Source organism: Pseudogymnoascus verrucosus (assembly GCF_001662655.1).
Source record: "Pseudogymnoascus verrucosus strain UAMH 10579 unplaced genomic scaffold scaffold_2, whole genome shotgun sequence".
Lineage (NCBI taxonomy): Eukaryota > Fungi > Ascomycota > Leotiomycetes > Thelebolales > Thelebolaceae > Pseudogymnoascus > Pseudogymnoascus verrucosus.
In genome coordinates, this window is record NW_017263653.1 from 279,932 (window position 1) to 304,306 (window position 24,375).

The window sequence follows — 24,375 nt, forward strand, 5'->3', positions numbered from 1 at the left end:
ATCCTCCCAATAGCCGTAACGGGAAGCTTCTACAAGCACATAGGATAGAATATCATGTCAATGTCAAGGGCAATGTAATACAGAGAGGTGCCGTTGTTATAAGGAAGCCAAGGAGCCTAGTATACACTGTTATAACGATGGCTATAACTGTAGCTATTTATCAGGTCTAGCTACTTATATAGAGATAGCTTTAGTTGAGAGGCCCTCATCGGAAACAAGCACGGGCAGACATGGTAGTCAATGCCATATAGATTGGTTTGTGGTCGGGCCGGCTAGTTCATGAGCCAGCTAAGTTCACGGTTGGGCCGGAACATGCAGCTAGATCAGCTTAGTTCTTTTTGGCCTCGATGGTGAAGGAGTAGGCGGGTTCCAAGTCGTTCTTGACAGGAAACAAGTTACCACCTTCATAGGTCATGTCGCGAGTGTAGTACTCAACGTTGACGGACTTCTTGCTGATGTCCATGGTGACAAATCCGTTAGCAGCTGCCTGCTCGTTGGCTCCAAGATACTTGACGAAAGGTCCTAGCTTGACACCATTGTTGCAGTCTCCTGCTTCAGGATAGCCAGCACCGCCAGTCAGAATGAAGTTCGTGTTGTTGGCATAGTAGTGGGCGAGGCAGTGGTCGTGGCCGTTAACAACGATGCCATTGTACTTGCTCACGATCTCAACGAAGGGAGCAAGCTCGGTGTAGTTTGAGCTAGACGAAACATAACCATGGTGAATTTGCAGGAACTTCCATTGGGCGTCAGACTTAGAGAACGCCTCCTCGACAAAGTCAACCTGTTCCTGCTTAGTTTCGTAGCAGGCCTTGGTATAGTCATTCTGGTAGACTGAATTGCTCTTCTGGTAGTTCTCAATGAAGCAGTCGGAGTCCACAACCGCGAATGTGGCTTTCCAGTCCTTGCCAGACAAATCGTAGGTGTAGTAGGGAAGGTTCTCAGTACCAAAATACCACCTGCTATCATACAGAGGAGCGATCTTGGTCTGGAATTCCACACCGCTTGTGCCCTTGACAACGTCGTGGTTGCCCAAGCACTGGTACCACGGGGTGTTGTTGAAGATTTTACCGGTGTACATGTTAGACCATGCCTCCTCAAAGCGAATGATGCCGTTGGTGGAAAAATCAATGGCGCTGGAGTAGAAGTTGTCGCCGACGGACACAAATGCGTCACAGTCCTTCTTGGCGCAAACCTTCTCAATGTAAGACGCAGTGGCCACTGTTGAAAAAATCGCATTCAATTAGCCTAGTCCATAGGGAAGACAGCAGGAATTATAACATACTCTGGTCCGCAGTGGCATTTTTGATGTTACCGCGGTCTCCAGCATCACAGTCATTCTGGATCTCGCGAGGAATGGTGATGTTGTTCGCGATCAGGCGCGGCATCACATTATTACAGAAGTTCACGGGGGCAGGCTCCCATCCAGTCCAGCCAAAATCTAAACTCGGATATTAGCGAGGTTGGTCTAGAATGCAAAGAATGACGAGATCCTACCACCAATGACACCTACAGTGAGCACATCTTCTTTAGGTACAGGCTTGGCCTGATAGCCTTCGGCGGAGATGAGGCATGCTGCTGTGGCTAAGGCCAAGGCAGTTAGCTTGACGATTGACATGATGAACGTTGACCAACACTTGACAGAAGTAACAGATAGGTGGTTGAAGATTCTCGTTAGAGGATTATGGGGGGGCGTATCGTGCTTTAAATCCTTACATTCTTGTCATACAGATCCCGTCAAGATAGATGGCAGATGCCACGTGCGTTGCCCTTTGCACTTGACTATAGATTTACTCTTCAAAGAACTTGACCATTATTTCCCAGTTTGCTTTTCGTCCTCGACGATGTTTCGTCTCGCCACTACAGCAAATAAGATTAGATGCTAAGACCACGTTTCTCGAATGTATCCTGCCCTAGTTCTCTGCGCAATCACAGCATTGTTAGGTCGTGGCGGGAGCTATGTTAACTAATGTAGATCTGCAGTACCCATCATACATATAAAGGCGCCAATTCCCAACCTTTTGAAGTCTATACCCCCGCCTAAAAGCTTACTTCGTGCTTTGGTGGAGATGACATTAACGCCAAGATCCACCCACGTGCCTGATTTCTTGGCGGCTGTAGGGTCCCCTGTCCCGTCCTCTTGGCGCTCTAGACAGTTTTGGCCTGGGGAATGATATTAACGACAAGACCCCCCTCGGCTCACCTTGCTCATCCTTGCTTCACCCATTCAGGCAGCAAGGGGCTCAGATTCCACGCCATGCCTATTGGCACGATTGATTATTAATCCATTAGATTACAAGCTTTTAGTAGATTAATACTCAGGACTAGGGTGCGTCATGGGGAACCACCGACCCAAGACCGGACCATGGTCTGTTCTAGTCCCAAATCTTCAGACTAGACCACGGTCCGATCTGAAGGTATGGGGCCATTGGGGGACCACAGCGGTCTAGGCGGTTCGCCCTGGATTTTCAACTCAGACCGGCGGTTTCGAATCGGCGGTCCCCCATGACGCACCCGACTCAGGACAATGCCATCCAGAATGGCGGGTAAGCGAAATTTTCATGCCCTGTAATGATCCGGTTGCCTCCCTCGGCTACATGATGGCGACCACGGCTTCTTTAGCCCATGCTGTATTAATTTAAACTGCTAGACTGCTAGACTAAATAGAGCGAACTTGGATGCTACTTTCGCGTAGGTCCTTCATAAGCTGGGTCTTCCCTGACATTAAACTTCGCGCATCAATCCACATGTAGCTGGTGTTCTCTGATTAAGTCAACAACACACCACCCTCTGACTCCGAGCCTTTCCCGCTGTCCCCTTACCCCTCCTGTAAGCAACTAATTTGGTCTGCCAACTCTTTTCCGTCCTTATCTGAAACGGAAAGTCGAGGACTTGACCTAGCAGAGATATGTGTTGTTGCGTGCCCAGGTTTAGGATGATTTGGGTATTCCCAGTCGTTGAATCTGGTCGCCACATACTTGGGCCTCACTGTCGTTCGATAGGTCGCAAAGTGTCAAGTCTGATCTGAGCAATGACATCTCGTTGAATTTTCTCTTTTGAGCCAAACCCCGCGCGGCATACCTCGCGACTGAGATTATAAGATACATAGACGCAGCCGTCGTTCTATAAAGGCTTCTCTACGTAAATGAACTCATAGAAGGAAGGCTATGCCGTAACACGAAAACTATTCAACATGACTTCCCAAAACTAGTTCTCAACATCAAGTTAGTGGTCTTGTCACTATTAATCTCGAAACACTCTTCGCTCGAGACTCCAGCGAGACGATTAAACTTTTCGAAGTAGCAAAAGAATACGGCTTATGTGTGGCAGACAGGCCCTACTCATTGAGTTTCATATATCAGATTCCATTATCATCATACTCTATAAGCTCCTCCTCTGGAAGACTAAACAATGCTTCGTGAAAAGCATATATTCCATCTATGAGACGTAGAAAAGCCCGCGTCTTGCTGTGTCCCCTACGCTTGCTAAAATACTATGCGCAACACTTTCACGAACCTGGTCCGCCCCAAACCGCACACACTAACCTAGGCAGCCTGACCGTCCTTTTCAGCAAGCACCCTGGGCTACAGGTTCTTCAGAAGGGAGCGGGGGAGTGGAGTTTGTAGAGCCGCGCTATAAATATAGACGATGGGATGGAAATGATGACAAATGGGCTGTTGCATTCGACTTTGCACCGGGTGGTGCTGCCGAGGGACAAGGCAGTGACGACGAGGCATTCGTTTGCTGCGCGGGCGGAGGAACATACGCCACGCCGTTAATTAGTATTCGGACCCCTTTAATTCCGCCGAGGGAACAGGCGTCGAGGATTCTCACGAGTGGGAAGTGGCTCGATAAAATGTTTGGCATGTTAAGAGCGAAGAGGCATGATAGTGACCAGGCGTGGGCGATGAGGGGTCCCCAGAGGGTTGCTGTGATGTTGAGATAGCGATGATATTCGATTTTTTCGAGTTTTTCGAGTTTTTTCGAGTCTTGGAAGAGTTGTTATATTTCTTTATCTAGCTATTGTTGAACTGTGAAAGAGGGAATTGAACTGTCAAAGTAGGTGGCTGTGGCATTAAAAAACATCAGGCTCCTTCTGCAAAACTTTTGGAAGTCTATAAGTCCACGAGTCACGTTGTCGGCAAGTTTAAGAAGCTTGTATCGCCAGATGCATTACTAATGCTAAGATAATCTACCTCAAAAGTTATGTCACATATTAAATTCATGAATAAGCACCCATAGACTTGATACAAATCAGAGTACGCTGAACAAAAGCTGATTTAGATTTACAACCAGGTACTGTTATTATTGTTCGCCGAAAGAGAGGAAGTAATGCCATTCCATGAAACAGTGACTATTGTGATGTCCACTTTACTAGAGAATATCAGCCGTAGAGCCCTATCACCTTTAGGCTGATATCCGTAAATAGCAGATGTCTGGGGGATTACGCCAATGTAGCGAGATTGCGCCATAGTGTTGTGTTGGTTTTGGTTGGAGAGGATTTGTAAGATCGGTAATATGTAGCACACGAGATTTATCAGAGTTTGTTACCATTTTGTCACCATCCTGTCACCATTACATTACTAAGATGTTGGTTCAGCGGGGCGACTTCATCGGGATGGGATGGAGTACTAGGTACGACAGGGTACGGGACAGGGAATGGGCCCGAGAGTGGGCAGTGGCCTTGTAGCCTTCACCTGTGTGGGCCGCGGATATCATCTCGCCAGTCGATCGGGGGATTTCAGAGATCCGTTAGAGATATGTTAGCTCCTTTCATTCTAATTGAATATTGAGTGGTGATAGCAATTAGCTAACAAACGTCAGAAAGAAGTGGCTTATAATGGCATTGCATTGTTATTATAACATTCCTGTCTCGACCATCGCGTCCATCTCTTCATCGCACTACTATCCTCGCATTTCTTCTCTGTCTACTACTTCTATATATTCTCTTGATCTCTCAACTATCATCCTTTATCTTCCTTCTTCTTCAAGGAGTCTGATTTTATGAACAATTAAGAGTCTACTTGTCCTACAGAAAGAATCTCAAAACCCCATCAACAAATATGGCGGACATCATCAAAAATGTTGTCATTATTGGCGTCAGTCCCCCCGGAGATATCCTCGCCTCCTACCCCCTCCACGCCATCTTTGCCTTACAACACCTAACTAACAGACAAAAAGGCCAGCGGCAATATCGGCGCCTCAATATTTAAAGCCCTCGTTGCGTCGAACAAGTTCACCGTCTCTGTCCTCACGCGTCCCGAATCCACGCACATCTATGCGGGTGATATCAAAATCCTTCAGTCCGACTACAGCGAAGTAAGCCTAGTCGAGGCGTTCCAGGGCCAAGACGCTGTCGTCTCTGCTCTTGGCGCAGCTGGACTAGCAGATGAGATCAAAATTATCGACGCGTGTGTCAAGGCTCGTGTAAAGCGCTTTATCCCCAGCGAGTATGGCAGCAATTCGAAAAACGCCAAGGCCACCGCCTTGATTCCCTTCTTCGGGCTCAAGGCGCAGATCAATGCGCGTTTAGAGGCGCAGGAGGCCAATGGGCTGACTTGGACTGGAATTGCCGCTGGACCAATGTTTGACTGGGTGAGTTCCCCATTTCCGTTCACGCGAGGATATCCCTTGCGGCTTTCGCCACACGATTGACCATATTCTGAGTTATTTTTTGACAGGGTATCAACATGGGGCTTGTTGGTTTCAACATTCACACTAAGGAAGCCCTAATCTTCGACGGCGGCGACCGACGCTTCTCCACGTCTAACCTCAGCCAACTCGGCAATGCCATCGTGGCCATCCTCTCTAAGCCCACGGCGACAGTCAACCAATACCTTTACATCGATTCCTTCACCGCGTCGCAAAATGAGATCCTTGCTGCACTAGAGTCGACGACGGGAGAGAAATGGACTGTCACCAAGTCCACCACTGAGGCTGCAGTAACTGAGGGTCAGGCGCTGTTCGCTAAGGGAGACTTCTCGGGATTGTTGCTACTCTTGAAGGCAAATTTCCTTGGCGAGGGTTATGGCTCGGACTTTACGAAGGATGCGAAGTTAAGCAATGAGATCTTGGGCCTGCCAAGCCAGGATTTGACCTCCACAGTCAGGGCGCTAGTTAAGGGCGAGACGATTTAGATCTGAAGTTCGCTATGGGGACAGTAAAGAAGCCACCGGGCCACGGCAACCCTACTAACTACTACTGTTATTCTTGCTCCCTAAGAAACAATATTCATGGACGTCGTAATTGAACCAGATTAAATTATATAATGAATTATACAATGATACGTCTTCACTCAGAACTGCTGCAGATCATCTTCAATCTGAAACTCACGCTCGTATGGGTCCAAAACATGAGCTACCAGTGTCTTCCACCATGTTTGGTATCTACTGCCAAACCGTGATTTAGTATACTCCCAATATGCAGGCCACCAACCAGCCATTTCCCAGTCAATGATCCCAGTGACCTTTCCAGTTGTTGGCTCGACAAATATATGATCCCCACACAGATCAGCGTGGGTAAAAACAACCCCCTGATCATCTGCAGGTTGTTGGCGATAGTGTTTAACAAGCTCTTTCCGAGGACATCTGGCCACAGGGACCACAAGAAAATCGTGAAAATCCGATACTGAAGCGAAGGGTCCACAAGGATGGCCATTGTTGAGGCGATGGTCGTATGCTGAACCACCGCTACAAGACCCGATGGAGGCTGGCGTCGGAGACGGCACGGTCCGTAGTTCGTCGAGGTAGCTGCGAAGATCTGCCTGGGTCGCTGTGCGTGCTTCCTCGTTCATGCTGGGCCAAGCATCCGTGAGAGGACTTCCAGGAATCACGCTCATAGAGAACCAGCTGCTTCGACTCTCATCGTTCTCGTCGACATATGTTTCGAAAACGGAGGGGATGGGAATAGATGTATGTTGGCGAACAAATTCCATAGCCTCAACCTCTCTGTGAACTTGGCGACCTGTTCCGTGCTTGACATAGGAGCCTTCAGCCTTATGGGCACGCTTTAGTGGCACCATCAGAGGATTGATAGAAACTGATATGTGTGCGTTCGACATTTTTATCGTAAGATAACCCAGGGAAGGTTAGTGGATTGGCTAGATCTGTTGCCGTTGTATCATCAATTCCCATGTGTAGACACATCCCGAGACTTTTCAGCCACACGAATGTCAGTGCCACAAAACCAAATCGAAGCCACAAAACCGGCCATCGGTGTCTGCATTACCTCACATTTACTCGATCCCGTAAGCCACCATAACCGACCAATCATGCACCCTGTCACCTAACCACCACCAATATAAAACCCCCAAGCGCCACCTGGCTTGCACTCCGCTGAGGCTGACTAAGCTCCCGATTTTACCGCGCGCCATAGGTCCAACCAGACCATGTACGTTGCTGACATCAGGCTCATCGGCGGTATTTGGAATAGACCCGCGTGCGATACTGTGTCGATGGCGAATCAGCGAAAGGGATTTTCAATATACTGTAATGGGTGGTGGGAATGCAAGCTTGTTCGCCAATGGAGAGGAGGCTGCTTACTCTGTGCCAGTTAATATAGTCGAGAAGGTGACGTGATATAGCTACCCTACTTCATCTGTCAACAGAAGACGGGATGAACTCGTCAGCGTGGGCGGGGTATATAATACCCCTCCTCAGCTCCCATAGCTCAAGCTGACTGTCTCAACCCTAATCCCCTCCTCGCCACTCAATTATCCCTCTATCATCTATTGTCAATATATTACCCGTGGACTACCAACGATCAAAGTGGAACAGAGCTGTCGCAATGCCTCTCCCATCCGACGAGCAAATCCTCGCGACCTCGCGCGGTCTGATCGACCAGCTTCAAGCGCTATTTGGGAAACATCCTGGGTTCCGCCCTGGTGCGCCTCTCCTTCCCATCTTTCAATTATTTCCACTATACAGGCCCCTCCATCCGAAATAAACCACAATCTAACATTTCTTAGCTCATGCAAAGGGCCACCTCTTAACTGGGACCTTCACCCCCACCGAAAACGCAGCCAAACTCAGTTCTGCCCCCCATTTCAATCTCCCATCCACACCCCTCCTCGCCCGTTTCTCCACCTCCACTGGCCTCCCCGCCATCCCCGATACCGCCCCCCCAGCCGTCCCCCACGGCCTTGCCGTCCGCTTCCAGCTCCCCCCTCGCGACGGGCGCCGCGTCCACACAGATTTAGTCACTCATTCCACACCTACCTTCCCCACTCGCACCGGCGAAGAGTTCCTCGAACTACTCACCGCAATTGGCGCCTCCTCGTCCTCTACCGAGTCTCCGAACCCCGTCGAGAAGTTCCTCAGCTCGCACCCTGCAGCACACTATCATGTCACGAATCCGCCCCCTGAGACTGGGAGTTACGCTACAGATACATTCTACGGCGTTAATGCCTTCCACCTCGTCGCTGAGGATGGGAAATCAACAGCAATCCGCTACCGCATCATCCCTTCGTCTTCCCCCACCACGTTATCAGCCGAGGAATTAAAGGCGAAGCCAGATAATTTCCTACGCACCGAGCTCGAGTCGCGCATCGGCGCCGGCCCGCTTGTCTTTTCCCTCGTTGCGCAGATTGCCGCCTCGGGCGACCCAACTGATGATGCGACGTCCCTGTGGCCCGAGGACAGGGATATTGTGGAGCTGGGCAAGATCGAGCTGGATACGCTGCTCGATGAGGAAGAAGGAGGGAAGGAGCAGAAGCGTGTTATTTTCGATCCGATCCCGAGAATTGAGGGGGTAGAGGCGAGTGACGATCCGTTGTTGGAGATGCGGGCAGCCGTTTACTTGATTAGTGGACGGGAGAGGAGAGAGGCGTGAAGGGAGGCGTGAAGGTGATATTCCGGCCTGCCGTTTTATGTTGTCCGTTGGCCTATGGCCTAGGCTAGTCACTAATACGATTATTGATATTGCTAGTTGGACTGTACTACCACCCGTCAATACTGGTGGTATATCGTAATTGATGGAGAGTATATTTCTTACTATCTGCTCATACCCGCTGCCTATTTAGCATCTCAACTAAAGCTATCTCTATACGTGGCTATGCTTAATAAGTGCAAATAATGGTGATCTATATAAGCATGTACGCTGCACTACGTATCTCCATGATAACAGTAATGCCTCCTGATACAACACTACCATTGACATCGACATGATTCGCCTCATAGGTAAGCTTACAAAAGCATATATATCCCCCAGTACTTGTGTGTGGCTACTGGGTAAGCAACATTTCCAAGGGAGATGATACGCAACCAGAATAGCGTGTGAGAGAAAGACCGACGTTATTCCGTTGCTGGAGCCAACAAGGTTTTATGCACTACAATATGCGATACATATGGCAGGAATAATGGTGCCAATAGCTTCCTAATACATATAGGGTAAACCGTACAATAGGCGCATCGTGGGATAATCATCGACAACTCAAAGTGGTAATCTACGGACAACATCGAACCATAGTCTCTCCCCAGAGTCTGATTATAATCTGCAGTCTGTAGGATTTGTTGTGTCGCTATTCGTCTGTGTGTTTACATGGATCGGCAATCTAACGTTACAAGGCAAGGACTCGGACCACAAATGCAGGGATGTCGTTTTTGGTGGCTTTTATTCGCTCCGGCAGACCGCGGGTGTGGCTGCCTCGGGAGTTCGGATGGGGGAGAGGCATCAGTGCCACATGAACTTCTTAATACACCTGGGAAACCCACTCGCCGAGAAAGCTTGTAATAAACTGCTGTCCATATCAGTGTGGTAGTACTCTGTGCCGACTGCTCGTACGATCACCTACAGGTTCCAGTTAGCAGTGAAAAGCTAAAACACGGCTCCGAAGCCGTTATCTTGTTTTACCTTGCACGAGCGAGCACACAAGTAAGCAATGACGATATTGTGCCAGGGGTTGACGGCACAAAGGATTCCGCTAGTGGTCGTACCCCAGACCACAACAGCAGCAACGGCAACTTTGTGTGGGGATATCTCCACAATATGTCAACACGCGCTCGTACCAGCGCCAATCTTCTCCATTCTTAAACCTAGAAGACGGTGAGATTGGAGAATGAAATGAGGGGTAAAAACTAGGAAATGAGGGTGGAGTCACCGTTTATATGGGCCAAGCTGCCCCCCAAGATGTGAAATGTTCTTTGATTTCACCTTTCACGTTTCTCGAATAGCGCAATCATGGCTGAACCGAAAGCAGTTGCACCTCTCGTCGAGGCTATCGACAAGTATGAGCTTCACGGTTCTTGATAATATTATACTCAAGCTAACCATTTCCTAGTAATGAAGCTGGCTACAACCCAGACCGCGTTAACCTGAACTCAAACATTTCGGGGAGGTAAGCTTTACGAAGCATTCGCTAAAAGGCTTGTGTTGAAAAAAACTAGAATAGAGAATCCACTCGCTGGTATTCCTCGCGACACCCTCCTCTTAGAAGTTGAGAAGTTTGCAGAGGAAAAGGCCCTCACTGAGCATGTCGATATCCTCAAAAAGGGTGCACTCGTCGCCCAAGATCCTCTCAATTATGAGGATATTACGGGCGAGCACAGCTTAACCGACGCAGAGGTTGAGGATCTTCGTAACGAGATTCTACACAAGTGGCGCCACCCAATGACTCTTTATCTAACCATCCTTCTTTGTTCCGTCGGGGCAGCTGTGCAAGGCTGGGATCAAACCGGTTCCAATGGAGCCAATTTGTCCTTCCCCAAATTTTTTAATATCGGGACTGAAAGCACCCGCGACCAGCTGCTTGTCGGTCTTGTAAACTCTGCGACATATCTCGGCTCGTCTCTCTTCGGATGCTGGATTTCGGATCCTTTGAACTTTTATTTTGGACGCCGTGGCACAATCTTCTTTTCCGCCGTCTTCTGCTTCCTCCCGGTTATTGGCTCTGCATTCACACAGACTTGGCAACAGCTCTTCGCCTGCCGTATCCTGCTCGGATTTGGTATGGGCGCAAAAGGCTCAACTATCCCAATCTTTGCTGCTGAAAACGCGCCTGCCAGTATCCGAGGTGCCTTGGTCATGAGCTGGCAGTTATGGACAGCCTTTGGAATCTTCCTGGGGTACTCTGCTAATCTTGCCGTTGCTCATGTGGGAAAGAATGCATGGAGACTCCAACTTGGGTCCGCTATGCTCCCTGCCATTCCTCTACTAATCGGTGTCTACTTCTGCCCTGAGTCACCACGTTGGTGCATGAGTACGTACCTCCAACTGTTCTCAAATTTGAAATTAATGCTGACGCCGAAATATCAGAGAAGAATAGATACCCTCAGGCAATGGGGTCTCTATTGCGACTTCGCAACAGCCCGCTCCAAGCAGCTCGCGATCTCTATTACATCCATAAACAGCTCGAAGTTGAGGCGTCCATCATCGGCAAGAGCAACTACATAACTCGCTTTATCGAGCTCTTCACCATTCCTCGAGTTCGCCGCGCGACCCTTGCCTCTTTCACTGTCATGATTGCGCAGCAAATGTGCGGTATCAACATCATCGCATTCTACTCTTCCACAATCTTCGTGTCGTCTGGCTTTGATCAGTATCAAGCACTGTGGGCTTCGTGGGGCTTCGGTCTTATCAACTTCCTTTTTGCGTTCCCTGCACTCTGGACCATTGACACGTTTGGGCGACGAGCACTGCTCCTCTTCACGTTTCCCAACATGGCGTGGACGCTCTTGACTGCCGGACTCTGCGCGCTGATTCCCGTACACTTTAAAATCCACTTGGGGTTGGTGGCATTGTTCATCTATCTCTTTGCCATGTTCTACTCCCCAGGTGAAGGGCCTGTCCCATTCGCATACTCGGCTGAAGTCTTCCCATTGTCCCACCGTGAAGTTGGAATGGGCTGGGCTGTGGCAACATGCTTTTTCTGGGCTGCTATTCTTTCGATCTTCTTGCCACTCATGTTGGTAGCAATGTCTCCCACCGTAAGTTTGCACCGAATTCTATTCTAATTTCTCCAACTTGCCGCTAACTTATATGAAAAGGGTGTGTTCTGCTTCTATGCAGGAACTAACCTTATTGCCTTGGTCATGATATTCCTCTGGGTTCCCGAGACCAAACAGCGCACACTCGAGGAGCTAGACTACATCTTCGCCGTCCCTACTCGCACCCACATGCACTATCAGATCAACAAGGCCCTTCCGTACTTTATCCAGAGATGGGTCTTCTTTAATAAAAACGCTGTCCTCGAGCCTCTTTATAAATTCGACACTGCCGGGGCGACTGACAAGTCTAGAATCGCGGATATGCATGCAAATGACCTCCGACGTGCCGAGCTGCGCAATGATAACAGTGCCTCCGATGAGAACGTGGAAAAGACTGAGAAACAAAATGAAGCTTCAGACGAGATTGTCGAGAAGGTTCGAGAATAGACTTTCTATTAGAAATTGATAAGTTACGCACGAGGTCTAGTGAGGCGAGAGACAGATTGGGGGGGTTATTGTCTTGGAACTGCTAGTGGATAGTTTGGTAGACATCGCAGCAGTTATGAATTTAACTCCATAATTCGAGATTGGTTGCTGGTGCAGCTACAAATTGTAGAAGGTCTTCTATGGCTGAGGATTGTGAAGAAATGAAAGCCCCAGTTATGACTATAGCCCACACAAATCGCCCAGTTATGAGAAGGAAGCCAATGAATTTTATTTCTTCCATTCATTGCCGCCCTAAAGCATGACTTCTAATTGGGCCGTATTCGCCTTGCCGTTTGGTGAGAAGGAGAGTGGTGCATGTTAATGATCTCAATATATGGGAAGATATTTGAGTCACGGTCTAGGTGAGATTTCAAGGGCATGATTATTAGTGCACATGAGAACCATGCTCATGGTAAGTCTTGTGTATTTATTGAAATCTAGTCTTTACCTATATATAATTCAAATTTGTACAGTACAGCTCAGCATGCTCCCAATAGGCGATTACTTTCGCTATAATCCGATCACGGTGGGACGACCACATCTAGCGGGACGCAGGGATAGTTCTCATGGGAACCAAATCTCTCTTCATCGATCCAGTTCTGTAATGCTGTGTTGGTATCGCACACTGGGATTCCCACAACACCTGGTGAGCGAATGCCCATGTCATACAGGCTGCTTGCCGTCTTGCTGTCATTTGGGTCGGCTAATTTGCAGCCATTCTTATCCCCATTAGCATGGTATCCGTTGACGCCGCTAGAAATCACTATGTTAGATATTGTACTGTAAAAATCCAGTCCACGAAGAAAAGATACAACTCACCCTACTACGAAATCATCGAGCTTCACGCCACCCCAAAGTTTGCCATCTAGTTTATCAATGCCAGCGGGTGCCGAATAATAATTATGCTTGCAAAATCCCTCGCGGCCAGTGGTGCATGTGGCAACAGTTCCCTTCAGAACGACGAGGTAGTAAAGCTTGTTGCCAGCGCATGCCCAAGTCCAGATACTCAATGGTGAGATCGAAGGTGCCGCAAGGAACACCAGCGTCAAGAATGAATGGCTTCTGGCTCGACAGCTGCCATGCGCTAGGGATAAGATGAGCAAATAGAGCTCTCTAGGTAAACGAGGATTTGCTATTGCCAAGGTGCCAGGCTGCTGTCGTCGTTGTTGCAGCTGTTGCAGTTTTGCTGGCTATATTTCAGACGTGAGTCAGTCTCTCTAGAGATCGACAAGGGTTAGAATCCTCCACAGCCACGGTAACTCAGCATTCCTTCAGATAGTAGACTAACGCCTAAAATGGTATTCCCCGTAACGGTTTCATAGCGCTATGTCCGAAATGGTTTCCCGCGAAACGGTTTCACGGGAGCCATGAAGGACAAATGCTCTTCAAACTTTGGTCTTGGAAAAAGCTTGACAGGATCGATTTCAATTCCAAACAATACCATTGAACTTCTCAACAGTTGCAGGGCATTTCGGTCTAAGCACCATTTGTGCTCACAAGGCAGACTACTACGTATACGCCTCGCGTGATTAAGCAGGCCAGACTCCATGATCTGAATTATAAAAAACTAATAAAGTACTCTTCCATCGCCCATCATGGACCTTACATCACGTGCCTCCACAGTCAAAAATAACGTGACTTTCCCAAATATATTGTGTGAGTTACGAGCGTAAACCAAACTTGTAGATTATTACTGGGCTACGGCCTTTACTTATGCCGTAGCCTTCGGAGCTATTCTCCGTACGAAACATACTAATTTTTCACTAAGTCCAGCTATGTAAACCCGTGATCTCTGCCTGATTCTTCAGGCCAGAATCACAATTGCGAGGTCATCGTTACCATTGACATCAATGATATCACCACCCGAGTCACTCCGTCACCGCCATAATATCGCATTCACGTGCTAAATCTCCAATGCCTCATCCGCGAAGATGTCCCTCTCCCTCCGTCGTGCCTTAACATACAGCCTCAATCGCAATCCCAGTCCGTCCTTGAACGCTAGAAGAACACTGCATTCCTCGCGCGCCATGGCTGAGGTGAAGAAGACCACGCCGAAAATGAGGCAGCGGGATATTGTGTCAAGTTTCTTGTGCGCGCCGCCGGTGGAGGAGGGCGGGCAGCATCGGTTCGTGCTGTTCAAGAGGAGCCAAGAAGTGTCTTCTTATCGGTAGGATATATTTTTAATTACAGCTATCATTTTAATCATACGTCATGATATATCCACCCTATTTTTTATTATACAGATAAACCTACCCGTTTACCTTACCCACTACTCCCCAAAATAATACCCAATGCACAGCCATCTCTAACACACACCAGCGGCAAATGGGCCGTCTGCTCCGGCACAATCGAGGCCACAGACGCCAGCCCCCTCGCAGCCGCCTACCGCGAAATCGCCGAAGAAACCCAACTCACCCCCCCCTCTATCAGCCTCCTCCGGCGCGGCCGCCCCTTCACCCTCCGCGACGAAACCATCAGCACAGACTGGACCATCCACCCCTTCGCCTTCCTTCTCGCCTCTCCTGACACCCCCTTAACCATAGACTTCGAACACACCGAGTACACCTTCGTGACGCCCTCCCAGCTCTCTGAGTACGACACCGTCCCAGCCCTAGCAGACACGACACTCCGCGTCCTTCCCGGCGCGGAAGTCGAAGACGCACTCCGCACACTCCGCTCGGACCACACCTCCGGCGCCACTGCCCTGGCCACCCTCGCGCTACTCACCCTCCGTCGCGCCCTCCTCCCTCCTCTCTCCACGGCCCCAACCACGGCTGTCCAATGGCGCGCAACCCGCCTCCTCGCCTGGACGCTCGCGAAGTCCGCGCGTCCCGCCATGGCGCCCGCGATCGAGGCCTCAGTCTTCGGGGCGCTGGAACGTATTTCGCTTTCTATTGGCGGTGTGGGAAAAAACGATGACCTCAAAGTAGCGATGGAGGCGTTGCCGATAGAGGAGTTTAGGCAGGTGGCTACGAAGGCGATTGAGGATGTGATGGAAGCGAGGGAAGAAGCGGTGTTGAAGCTCGCTTCGAACTTTACGGCGTGCGTGCAGCATAGTGCAGGGTACCAGGCTGCGTTTACGGAGCAGAGGCCAGTGACGTTGGTTATCCTGTCTGCGTCGGCGAGTGTAGCGGCCTGCGTAGCGGATCTAGCTCGCGCGGCGGCGGCGACGAAGATGGGTGTTAGGGTTTTAGTATTGGAGTCGCGGCCGGGGTTTGAGGGTGTTGATATCGCGAGGGCGGTACTGGATTTGGTGGGCTCGGATGCGGAGGTTGAGATGCAGATCTTGACTGATGCGGGGGTGGGGTGGGCGGTGGGGGAGGCGGATTTTGTGATGCTTGGGGCGGATAGGGTGACGGGGGAGGGGGATGTGAGTAATAAGACAGGATCGCTTGCTGCGGCTGGGTTGGCACCCACGGTGGGGAATGGATGTAAGGTTGTGGTTGTCTGCTGTGAAGAGAAGATTATGGGTGATGATGGGGGTGGGGAGGGGTTGGCGGAGGCGGAGGCGGATGGGGGAGAGGAGAATGAGTCGTCAGAGGTGACGGCGGCCTGGCCGGCGAGGGCGAAGGAGGTCGGGGAGCTGGAGGGTGTTAAGGTGCGGAATCCGTATTTTGAATGGGTGCCGAGTCGGTTTGTGGATGTGTATGTGACGGAGGCAGGGGAGGTGGGAGTTGAAGGGTTAAAGAAAGTGGCACGGGAGAGGAGGGAGTTGGAGGAGCGCTTATTTGATGGTTTGTAGAGTGATATATGGGTGTTATTTATATTAAGTGGGAAGGTGTATGATATTTATAATATCAAATAGTTATTTATATAAAGTGCAAAGGCATAGGCTAATTATAACATTGAAGATTAGCACACGATAGCAACAACTTTCTCTACTTATTAAAAAATATCCAAGCAACATATTCGATACAAAGACCCTATCGTATGCATTAGAGGGCCCCATGTGCAGTGCGCAAAGGAATCTAAAGTTGCATAGATATTCATTTTAGAACTAGCTACAGGTTCAACATCTGTTCTATGCATCTAAGATCTATACCAATGGTTCAAGCGAGGTCTGCATATTTATATAGGGTAGGTAAGCTAAAATGGCAAACCCCGGCACTATTACGATAATAACGCGAAACTTACACGAAAATGTTGCTTCGCCTCACTCACCCCGCTCACCCCACTCACCTTGCTCACCCCCCGGCTCACCTGCCTCGCCCTGCTCACCCCTTGCCTCACCCTTCAGGTGGCAAGGGCCCGCGATTCCACGCTATGCCTATTGGCACGATTGAGACTATTAGCCAGAGGATACGCAAGCAATCCTCTGGATAATACTTGAATTGGTGCCATCGGGCCAAGTGGGTGAGCTTCGCTGCCGTTACTCTTATTTTGTGATCACGACCGCCTTGACTACCTCGACCACCCAAAAGTGAATCCGTTTTTTACAACATGATAGGACGGCCTATACATGAACAACACATGAATAACATATGAAAATAGATCATAATACACAGCACAGTTCAAAATAAAGTTCTAATTTTAACAAGAAGCCCTCTTTCAGTGATCATAATTTGCGACTGAATCCTAATCAAGCTCTTATAGCATTCTCTACAATCTTCAACGACACGACCAACTCCTCATCCCTTCCAGGGCGGCCCAAGATTTGAAATCCAGACGGCGCACCTTCCACATCCTTGGGCAGATATGCTGGAACATATGAGACATCGCGGCGAAAGGGAACATCAAGTTCGGCATTAGCGTTGCCATGTGGAATGGAAACTGAAGGGTAATCGACCAGATTCGCAAGAAGAGTATAGAACGCAGGACCGTAGGTATCGTGTCCAACAGCAGTTCCTTGGTACACAGGCATAATAAGAACATCAAGCCCCTCCTTTACCCATGCATTTTTGAACTGGTTACATACCTCGCGCCGCTCGAGGTTCACACGGAAGGCATCGTCGACGGTTGGCTGGTAGTGTTTGAGTTCTGGCAGAGAAGTGTTGGATATGGACGGAATGGGTGGTTCGCCGGATACCTTTAGCTGAGAGAGGATATAATTGGTGGGATCCATGCTAAATAGGTAATAAGCAGTAGTAACGGCCTTGTCAAGGAATTGCGATGGTAAATGCTGCTCCATGTTCACAACAATGTGCCCTGCTATCTCCAATTTCGAAATGGCGTCTTTGAAAGTCCGCAACACAGATGGGTGGAGAGGGAATTTATTGCTTTCCGTGACAAAACCGATTCGAAGTTTCTTCCCGGCTACCTCAGAGATGCTTGGAGACACTGACCGCCATGGTGCATACATCGCAGTTTCGTCCAGAGACCAAATATCATTTTCGGCACTTAGAAAATTCTTGAGGAAGTATTCGACATCCCGAACAGAGCGTGTGAGTGGACCACCTGTTGAAAGGATGCCCCACCCGCCTGGGCGAGCGGCAGATTCCTGGCCAGCAACGGGAAAGCGACGGGCAGTAGGTCGGAACCCAATTGTGCCGTTCACATAAGCTGGAATGCGAATGGAACCTCCAATATCAGTCCCGACTCCAATGATGGAGCCCTTCATGGCGAGAAGAGCTCCTTCGCCACCAGATGAGCCGCCAGCAGTTAAAAGGAGGCTGTGGGGATTAAGAACCCGCCCGAAAAGGTTGTTATCAGATTCTGCAGTCATCATAGTTTGTGGGATGTTGGTCTTGACATAAAGAACCGCACCTTGACCTATGAGGATCTGCGCCACAGCTGAATGGGACTCTTCAACAGGACGTTCAACAAACGAGATAAACCCAAGGGTAGTTCTAACGCCTTCTACCGCAAAGCATTCCTTAATAGAAATCGGGAGGCCATGAAAGGGTCCTAATGTCTTCTTCTCTCTCGCTAGGTAATCGTCGCAGAATTTTGCGCGCTTGAGAGCAATGTCAAAAAATGTTTCGGTAAGGCAGTTTGTCTGTATTTGTTAGCTTAGTTGAGATAATTTGTTAACAATGGTAATATACTAATTGTTGGGCAATCGCAGCACGCTTGCAGAAGGCTGTAGTGACGGCAACAGATGTGAACTTCCCCTGTGCTAACAATTCGGCCATCGCCACCGCATCATAATTTTCAGTGATGTCTAATTCTTCCTTTGTCAAAATGTCGCATGTTCTTGGAATATCCAAAACGTTCTGCTCTGAAGTCTGAGAAATATTATCCGTAATCGAGGCTGGTAGTCGCCATTCCTTTGGGATTTTCTCGGCCATAATTGAGCGGTATCTCGCAGCCGATTCTTGCCATGTTGCCATCATGAAAACCAGTGTTTGGTTAAAAGACTAATTTTGAAACTGTGTTGTCAGGTAGTAAATTGTGAACGGATTGGAAATGTAGGAAAGAAAGAAGGAGGGGGATAATAGGAGCAGCTTTATATATTTAGCAAATATATACATTCTAAACCCCGCAAACACCCCATGTTCCACTACCAGCTCCACAATGTCCAAGGCACCCAAGTCGACGTCTAAATTCATTTACCAGGCCTTAGTCGAACCTTGGGGGCCGTTCAGGTTAGTAACTATTGGGATATCCGATTTCATGCCATTGGCGTTAGCCAATCAGGTGTAATTGCGCGCTACTAACAATATCCACAATTAGTCACATCCACTAATCGTGGGTGGAAGCAAGTCCGGGCACTGGAAGCAAGTGCGCGCAACCAGGGCCAAATTTGCAGGTATCTTTACATAGTAAATTATATGTAAAAGTACAAATGGTCAATAAATTGTAATAATTACTATGCTATTTCTAACACAAAAGTACATATAAATAATAATAAACATTCTAAATGACTTCATTAAAAGAGAAATAATAATACATTAATATACTCTATTACCTATACTAGAATATCTAAAACTTAATAGTTATATAAAAGTGTTAATTAATAAAAAGGTAATAGAATTACCCTCGTTTTACAGCGCGTTTTTTGGTAAGGAAAGCAAAATTACTATGTAATTTGCAAACTCTATGTCACTTTACACCTAATTTACTATGTAAAGATACCTGTAAATTTGGCCCTGGTTGCACGCACTTGCTTCCACCCACGATTATTCGTTTATCCTCAAACCACGAATTGAGGGAATAAGAATTTCAGGGAATAAGGATTTCAATAAATTTAGTAGGGATAGAGGGTGCGGAAGAAGTGACCGTAGTGATTCTCTTTCTCCTCTTTACGCGCTCGTCGTATATGGCCGGCCACAATTAGCAAACTCCCAAAGTCTCCCAAGCGCATCTAAGTTTGAAGAGGTTTTATATCGTAACTAGAGAGAGCGTTATTTTATTTGTAGCATTATTTATGGAGTAATTTAAGTAATGCTTTTATATGAATAGCTATATGACTATAAGTAAATATAAAGGTTTAAATCTTTGCTTTCCATATCCATTTATAGTCAAGGCATGCCCATCTCGCTATTAAAATGGAGAGAAGTGCCAGGACCAGAATTCCGCCTGAGAAAGCAACGTATGCAGTCGTTCCTGCAGCTGACTGCAGTTCTGCTGCAATAGGAATAGAAATTAAAGTGCTAGGCGTAGTGTTAGAATTTTCTCGATTGTTTTGCGATTTAGCACTTACGCAAAAGCCACTGCACTATAGCTTGTGCCATACCACTGACCATACTCGCTCACTTTGCAAAGGTCTCCAATACACACCGGAGCCAAACTAATTACACTGCCAGAACCAAACCCAAAAATGGAAACCATGACGTAGAACAGAGCTACGTTATGTCCAACTGGTAACCAGAGCGCGAATGTTGCAAATATGGAGATTAGAACAAACAGTGCCATGCAGTTGAACCGACCATAATAATCAGCGACTAGCCCAGCGGTATAGCGTCCCAGTCCGGAGCCACTTTTGATAATTAGTTTCCAACTTCAGATGCAAGAGACATTCTTACGCATTAAAGACTGCAATCGCGTTAAAGCTCGCCTGATGACCGAAGCCCTGTTCGAGGGCAAAAGTTGGAAGAAGACCAATAGCAGTGTAGAGAACAAACTCGAAGCCTACCAAACTCTTGTCAGTAGATTTAAATTTGAAGAGGCATCCTTTGGGTTAACTTACACGCAATTCCAACAGTTGCCCAGGCAAATCTCAAGTCCCGAAAGCATTTCAAGCTGATGACGCCTCCTTGTTTTCCTGTTGGTAGGCGACCTTTAATGAAAATATTTCCAAACACCACAAACACAAACACAATTAGACTTAACAACCTCATTGCCCAAGCCCAGGACAAGCGCTCCAAGATTGGATTCAGTGCTAGCGGGAACATTATTCCTCCTAAACTCGTCCCCATGAAGGCAACCCCAGTGGCCAGTCCCCTCCTGGCCTCAAACCAATGTGATACCACTGAAAGGGCTACAGTTGTAAGTATCGCGCAACTAATCCCACCTAAAACACCAAAACAGAGAAAAAAATGCCAATATTTCGTGCATTCACCCAAAATCAGCAAATAAGCAACACACCCGACAGAGCCTGCGAACGTCAACCATCTTGGTCCATATCTATCGAAAAGCGGACCAATCTGCACACCGAGAAAAAGAGTTAGGAAGATTTGGGTTGATGATATCCATCCTATATCTCGAGAGCTGTAGGTTGACAGTTGGTGCGACTGCCAGTAGGACTGGAAGAGCCCGATGCAGCTGCCGAGTCCAAATGTGGCAGCGATTAGGCAGAAGCCGGAGAAGACGACGAGCCACGCACTGAGACCTCCCTCAGGAAACGACAAGGCAATGGAACGGGGTTGTGATTGCTGGAGTTCTAGTTGAAACTCCTCTTCGTCATTCAGTGCTGCTGTAAATTCTGACAATATTGCTGGTCGGGTTTGGGGAATTGTAGCGTTTTGTGCCTGCGGCAATTCTCGTTGAATTTTCTCTTCATCTGATGGTGGGGCGGATGTTGCTAAAGTTATCATGCTTGTTTCGATTTTTGAAGTGGTATATGCCGCTGTCTCTGCCATTTACGGAACAAATGATCAGGGTAGTTATGCCTTAACGGAAAGTCAAGTCAGAGCAACTCAGAGCGAGAAGTTATAATAAGGTCGGAAGATTAGGGAGGCTTCCCAATTTTTGGCCCCCTTACATCAATTTAACTTTTTCACGTTTCTGAAAAGATAACTGAGTTCAATCGGAAACAAATAGAGCCTCTAGTGTAGATGTCTCCTATTGGAAGAATCTTATTTTTTTCAGGTAACATCTCTTAAGCTTCCTCGTTGTCCACCTTCCCAGATTGAATACAAGCTAACGGAATCTCTCTCTGAAAACGTGGAGGCCCCAGCGCAAATGCCTCCTATTGGAAGAACCTTGCTATTCTTAATCAGGGATATTTAATCCTTCCCGCTGTTCAGCACCCCAGATTCAATAAAAGCCAACGGAATTTCTCTATGAAAACGTTGGAAGCCCCAGCGCAAATCTATCCTATTGGAAGATCCTTGTTCATTGTTCTCTTCAATTGAGAGGGAGATCCACATCTCTAAAGCTTCCCCGCCGTCCACCTCCCCGGATTTAATAAAAGTTATTAGAATCTCCCATAACGTGGAGGTCCGGCGGAAATAGCTCCTATTGGAAGAGTCTTGTTCTTTTAGTCGTGGGGATTGTCCACCCACTAGCTTCCCCGCTGTCCACCTTCAAAACAAACTAACGATTTCGTAAGCGAAAACATGGAGGCCAGGCGCAATTACATATGACTGGTCTTGATTTTACACTGCCTTGATCCAGCGTTACTTAAGCTTGCCTAGATTGTTGTGGGGAACCCCGCAAATGATAAAGTGGCAACGAATTAGGGTCCACGATACAAAGCACTAAAAGCTGGACTCCGATTGATCGTCATTTTATCATTTGCGGGGTTCCCCACTTCAATTTGGAGAAACAAGATGTCAAGTGAAATGTACCGAAATATAAAGCTCTTCGCATATCTAATATATCATGGATGTCGGATAGTCAACTTCTACAACATTTGCCAACCGTGGTATCCAGACACTAAACTTTGATATCGAAATCATGGCAGAGAAGAATACAGAGGCTGATTTGCCTGGTTTCCGTCATCTTGAGATGTCCTCTGCAGATTTGAGGAGAGACTCGACATCTGATAACTTGGCTACTCTCAAGACTGACATTAGAGACATTGCAATCATTGAAGTGACGGATGAACAGAATCGCAGAGTCTTGCGCAAGATTGATCGATGGTGAGAAACTCTAAAGCCAACCCAAGCTTCCAAAAACTGTTAGCCGCCCATTAACAATGAGCTTAGTCTCCTCCCCATTATGGGTATCGCCTTCATGCTTCAATTCCTTGATAAGGCTGCTCTAGCAGCATCGACTTTGCTTGGCCTGCTCGATCCGACAACAGGCGGGATCGTGAGTTTATTTCCCCGTTTAAAAGGACATCTCTATGAGGAACATATCAACGAGTCTAATTCTATAAACAGGCTTTGGTAGGATCCCAATTTGCATGGTGCTCTTCGATTTTCTACTTCGGGTATCTTGTTTTCAGTTTCCCAAGCGCCTACCTTATCGTCCGCTTGCCAATCGGAAAGTACCTAGCTTCCGTTGTTATACTCTGGGGCGGGATATTAATGTGCACCTCTGCTTGCAAGACATTTAGTGCCTTGATGGCTCAAAGATTCTTTCTCGGTGTCGCGGAAGCAGCCATCACACCAGGGTTTTCTCTCGTCACTGGGATGTTCTACACGCGTAAGGAGCAGCCTCTACGCCAGGGTGCATGGTTTATTGGAAACTGTCTTGCTCTCATACTAGGTGGACTGATTACGTATGGAGTCAAGAACATTCCTAACCCTCCTCTTCCACATTGGAAATTATTGTTTCTGTTTGAAGGAGCTGCTACTTGTGCATATGGAGTCTTCATGATCTTCGTCTTACCAGACTCTGTTATGACAGCCTGGTTTTTAAATCATGAAGAGCGCACCATTGCCTTAGCCCGTACATTGAAGAACAAGACTGGCGTTCTCGACAGCGGCGTCTTTAAATGGGAACAATTCAATGAGGCATTTCGAGATCCACAAACGTGGCTCATTGCGCTCTATAATGTTGCCATCAATCTCCCAAACGGTGCTTTAAACACGGTATGTCACTCGTTGGAGTACATTGCGGTATTATAACTAAAACCTGCGACTTTAGTTCCAACCTCTTATTGTTAATGGCTTAGGCTTCAACACTCTCACCTCAATCTTGCTCCAGATGCCAACTGGTGGAAATGAAATCGTCTTCCTCCTCATCACCTCTAGCCTCGCCTCATTACTTCCGCACGCGCGTGTTCTGATTATGATTTTTAATTGTGTTGTCGCCATGGTTGGCATGGTCCTAGTGTACAGTCTCAAGTCCCAAGCTGGGCAAATGACCGGTGTCGTCTTCGCCGCCACATACGCCATCAACATCCCTATATTTCTCAGTCTAATCACATCTAACGTTTCGGGCTTCACCAAGAGAAGCACAGTTAGTGCGATTGTGTTCGTGATGTATTGTGTTGGTAACATCGCTGGTCCGCAGTTTTATCTCGAGCGTCAAAAACCACGATACCAGGTGCATTGCGACCCCTTCCATATTCCTTACTGCTTGCTAACAACAGAATAGATGGGTCTAATATCCTCGCTCGTCGGATATGCCGTTGGCATCACCTCTCTCATTTGCCTGTACGCTTATTACCGGTATGAGAATCGTCGGAGAGACAGGGTGTATGGTTCTGAATCAGAAGTCAACACTAACCAAGAACTCACCGATGAGTTGTCTAACGAAACCGACCGTACGATTACTAGCTTTCGCTATATGATGTGAAGTTTGGTTGAGTCCTGGTCAAACGTTTGTATGCTATATACTTCAGGCGCGCACTGTTGTCTTCTAGAGAGCAAACAGAGCTTAACAATAGTAAAAACTTTCTAAGAATACTCCCATCTACAAATATATGTTGAGTTTAAAACTTACAAGTAATATTGCGGTCAACTATGCTTCAGGATGA

General features: G+C 47.8%; 10 protein-coding genes across 10 annotated transcripts; 5 read left to right on the forward strand and 5 right to left on the reverse strand.

Annotated features, from left to right (window-relative positions):
• Positions 1–124: 124 nt before the first annotated feature.
• Positions 125–1,763, reverse strand: VE01_00745 (uncharacterized protein). The gene is made up of 4 exons (XM_018270273.2): positions 1,714–1,763; positions 1,495–1,581; positions 1,283–1,438; positions 125–1,218 (listed from the first exon to the last, which is right to left on the reverse strand). Exons 3-4 carry the CDS (start codon positions 1,383–1,385, stop codon positions 329–331), a joined length of 993 nt encoding a protein of 330 aa, XP_018134854.2. The 5' UTR covers positions 1,386–1,438; positions 1,495–1,581; positions 1,714–1,763; the 3' UTR covers positions 125–328.
• A 2,801-nt stretch (positions 1,764–4,564) lies between these two features.
• VE01_00746 (uncharacterized protein) lies at positions 4,565–6,254 on the forward strand. The gene is made up of 3 exons (XM_018270274.2): positions 4,565–5,096; positions 5,179–5,592; positions 5,679–6,254. The coding sequence occupies exons 1-3, from the start codon at positions 5,061–5,063 to the stop codon at positions 6,132–6,134; spliced, it is 906 nt and encodes a 301-aa protein (XP_018134851.1). The 5' UTR covers positions 4,565–5,060; the 3' UTR covers positions 6,135–6,254.
• Positions 6,186–7,225, reverse strand: VE01_00747 (uncharacterized protein). The gene has a single exon (XM_018270275.2). The coding sequence runs from the start codon at positions 7,055–7,057 to the stop codon at positions 6,293–6,295; it is 765 nt and encodes a 254-aa protein (XP_018134852.1). The 5' UTR covers positions 7,058–7,225; the 3' UTR covers positions 6,186–6,292.
• Positions 7,226–7,343: 118 nt separating this feature from the next.
• VE01_00748 (uncharacterized protein) lies at positions 7,344–9,242 on the forward strand. Its single transcript, XM_018270276.2, has 2 exons — positions 7,344–7,879; positions 7,964–9,242. Exons 1-2 carry the CDS (start codon positions 7,783–7,785, stop codon positions 8,824–8,826), a joined length of 960 nt encoding a protein of 319 aa, XP_018134858.1. The 5' UTR covers positions 7,344–7,782; the 3' UTR covers positions 8,827–9,242.
• A 318-nt stretch (positions 9,243–9,560) lies between these two features.
• VE01_00749 (uncharacterized protein) lies at positions 9,561–12,780 on the forward strand. Its single transcript, XM_018270277.2, has 5 exons — positions 9,561–10,220; positions 10,274–10,330; positions 10,380–11,191; positions 11,248–11,918; positions 11,979–12,780. The coding sequence occupies exons 1-5, from the start codon at positions 10,174–10,176 to the stop codon at positions 12,363–12,365; spliced, it is 1,974 nt and encodes a 657-aa protein (XP_018134859.1). The 5' UTR covers positions 9,561–10,173; the 3' UTR covers positions 12,366–12,780.
• A 145-nt stretch (positions 12,781–12,925) lies between these two features.
• On the reverse strand, positions 12,926–13,891 carry VE01_00750 (uncharacterized protein; the record flags this gene model as incomplete). Its single annotated transcript, XM_018270278.1, has 3 exons — positions 12,926–13,157; positions 13,224–13,488; positions 13,846–13,891. The coding sequence occupies 3 exons, from the start codon at positions 13,889–13,891 to the stop codon at positions 12,926–12,928; spliced, it is 543 nt and encodes a 180-aa protein (XP_018134664.1).
• A 370-nt stretch (positions 13,892–14,261) lies between these two features.
• Positions 14,262–16,248, forward strand: VE01_00751 (uncharacterized protein). Its single transcript, XM_059463297.1, has 2 exons — positions 14,262–14,571; positions 14,724–16,248. The coding sequence occupies exons 1-2, from the start codon at positions 14,336–14,338 to the stop codon at positions 16,144–16,146; spliced, it is 1,659 nt and encodes a 552-aa protein (XP_059320073.1). The 5' UTR covers positions 14,262–14,335; the 3' UTR covers positions 16,147–16,248.
• A 660-nt stretch (positions 16,249–16,908) lies between these two features.
• VE01_00752 (uncharacterized protein) lies at positions 16,909–18,736 on the reverse strand. Its single transcript, XM_018270280.2, has 2 exons — positions 18,389–18,736; positions 16,909–18,339 (listed from the first exon to the last, which is right to left on the reverse strand). Exons 1-2 carry the CDS (start codon positions 18,674–18,676, stop codon positions 16,984–16,986), a joined length of 1,644 nt encoding a protein of 547 aa, XP_018134666.2. The 5' UTR covers positions 18,677–18,736; the 3' UTR covers positions 16,909–16,983.
• Positions 18,737–19,773: 1,037 nt separating this feature from the next.
• VE01_00753 (uncharacterized protein) lies at positions 19,774–21,319 on the reverse strand (the record flags this gene model as incomplete). Its single annotated transcript, XM_059463298.1, has 4 exons — positions 19,774–19,936; positions 19,987–20,262; positions 20,309–20,414; positions 20,473–21,319. 4 exons carry the CDS (start codon positions 21,317–21,319, stop codon positions 19,774–19,776), a joined length of 1,392 nt encoding a protein of 463 aa, XP_059320074.1.
• A 964-nt stretch (positions 21,320–22,283) lies between these two features.
• VE01_00754 (uncharacterized protein) lies at positions 22,284–24,274 on the forward strand. Its single transcript, XM_018270282.2, has 5 exons — positions 22,284–22,588; positions 22,655–22,760; positions 22,832–23,485; positions 23,541–23,942; positions 23,994–24,274. The coding sequence occupies exons 1-5, from the start codon at positions 22,404–22,406 to the stop codon at positions 24,192–24,194; spliced, it is 1,548 nt and encodes a 515-aa protein (XP_018134660.1). The 5' UTR covers positions 22,284–22,403; the 3' UTR covers positions 24,195–24,274.
• The last annotated feature ends 101 nt before the right edge of the window (positions 24,275–24,375 follow it).

What these genes read in the sequence shown, in the direction of transcription:
- VE01_00745 (XM_018270273.2), bottom strand. Translation starts at nt 1,385, where the DNA reads ATGCCGCGCCTGATCGCGAACAACATCACCATTCCTCGCGAGATCCAG. An exon ending in AAATGCCACTGCGGACCAGA is followed by an intron (nt 1,219 to 1,282) that starts GTATGTTATAAT and finishes TTTTTTCAACAG; the next exon opens with TGGCCACTGCGTCTTACATT.
- VE01_00746 (XM_018270274.2), top strand. Translation starts at nt 5,061, where the DNA reads ATGGCGGACATCATCAAAAATGTTGTCATTATTGGC. An exon ending in AAAATGTTGTCATTATTGGC is followed by an intron (nt 5,097 to 5,178) that starts GTCAGTCCCCCC and finishes ACAGACAAAAAG; the next exon opens with GCCAGCGGCAATATCGGCGC. An exon ending in CTGGACCAATGTTTGACTGG is followed by an intron (nt 5,593 to 5,678) that starts GTGAGTTCCCCA and finishes ATTTTTTGACAG; the next exon opens with GGTATCAACATGGGGCTTGT.
- VE01_00747 (XM_018270275.2), bottom strand. Translation starts at nt 7,057, where the DNA reads ATGTCGAACGCACACATATCAGTTTCTATCAATCCTCTGATGGTGCCA.
- VE01_00748 (XM_018270276.2), top strand. Translation starts at nt 7,783, where the DNA reads ATGCCTCTCCCATCCGACGAGCAAATCCTCGCGACCTCGCGCGGTCTG. An exon ending in ACATCCTGGGTTCCGCCCTG is followed by an intron (nt 7,880 to 7,963) that starts GTGCGCCTCTCC and finishes AACATTTCTTAG; the next exon opens with CTCATGCAAAGGGCCACCTC.
- VE01_00749 (XM_018270277.2), top strand. Translation starts at nt 10,174, where the DNA reads ATGGCTGAACCGAAAGCAGTTGCACCTCTCGTCGAGGCTATCGACAA. An exon ending in GTCACCACGTTGGTGCATGA is followed by an intron (nt 11,192 to 11,247) that starts GTACGTACCTCC and finishes CCGAAATATCAG; the next exon opens with AGAAGAATAGATACCCTCAG. An exon ending in TGGTAGCAATGTCTCCCACC is followed by an intron (nt 11,919 to 11,978) that starts GTAAGTTTGCAC and finishes TTATATGAAAAG; the next exon opens with GGTGTGTTCTGCTTCTATGC.
- VE01_00751 (XM_059463297.1), top strand. Translation starts at nt 14,336, where the DNA reads ATGTCCCTCTCCCTCCGTCGTGCCTTAACATACAGCCTCAATCGCAAT. An exon ending in CAAGAAGTGTCTTCTTATCG is followed by an intron (nt 14,572 to 14,723) that starts GTAGGATATATT and finishes AACACACACCAG; the next exon opens with CGGCAAATGGGCCGTCTGCT.
- VE01_00752 (XM_018270280.2), bottom strand. Translation starts at nt 18,676, where the DNA reads ATGATGGCAACATGGCAAGAATCGGCTGCGAGATACCGCTCAATTATG. An exon ending in CTGCGATTGCCCAACAATTA is followed by an intron (nt 18,340 to 18,388) that starts GTATATTACCAT and finishes TAACAAATACAG; the next exon opens with ACAAACTGCCTTACCGAAAC.
- VE01_00754 (XM_018270282.2), top strand. Translation starts at nt 22,404, where the DNA reads ATGGCAGAGAAGAATACAGAGGCTGATTTGCCTGGTTTCCGTCATCTT. An exon ending in TTGCGCAAGATTGATCGATG is followed by an intron (nt 22,589 to 22,654) that starts GTGAGAAACTCT and finishes CAATGAGCTTAG; the next exon opens with TCTCCTCCCCATTATGGGTA. An exon ending in ATCCGACAACAGGCGGGATC is followed by an intron (nt 22,761 to 22,831) that starts GTGAGTTTATTT and finishes TTCTATAAACAG; the next exon opens with GCTTTGGTAGGATCCCAATT.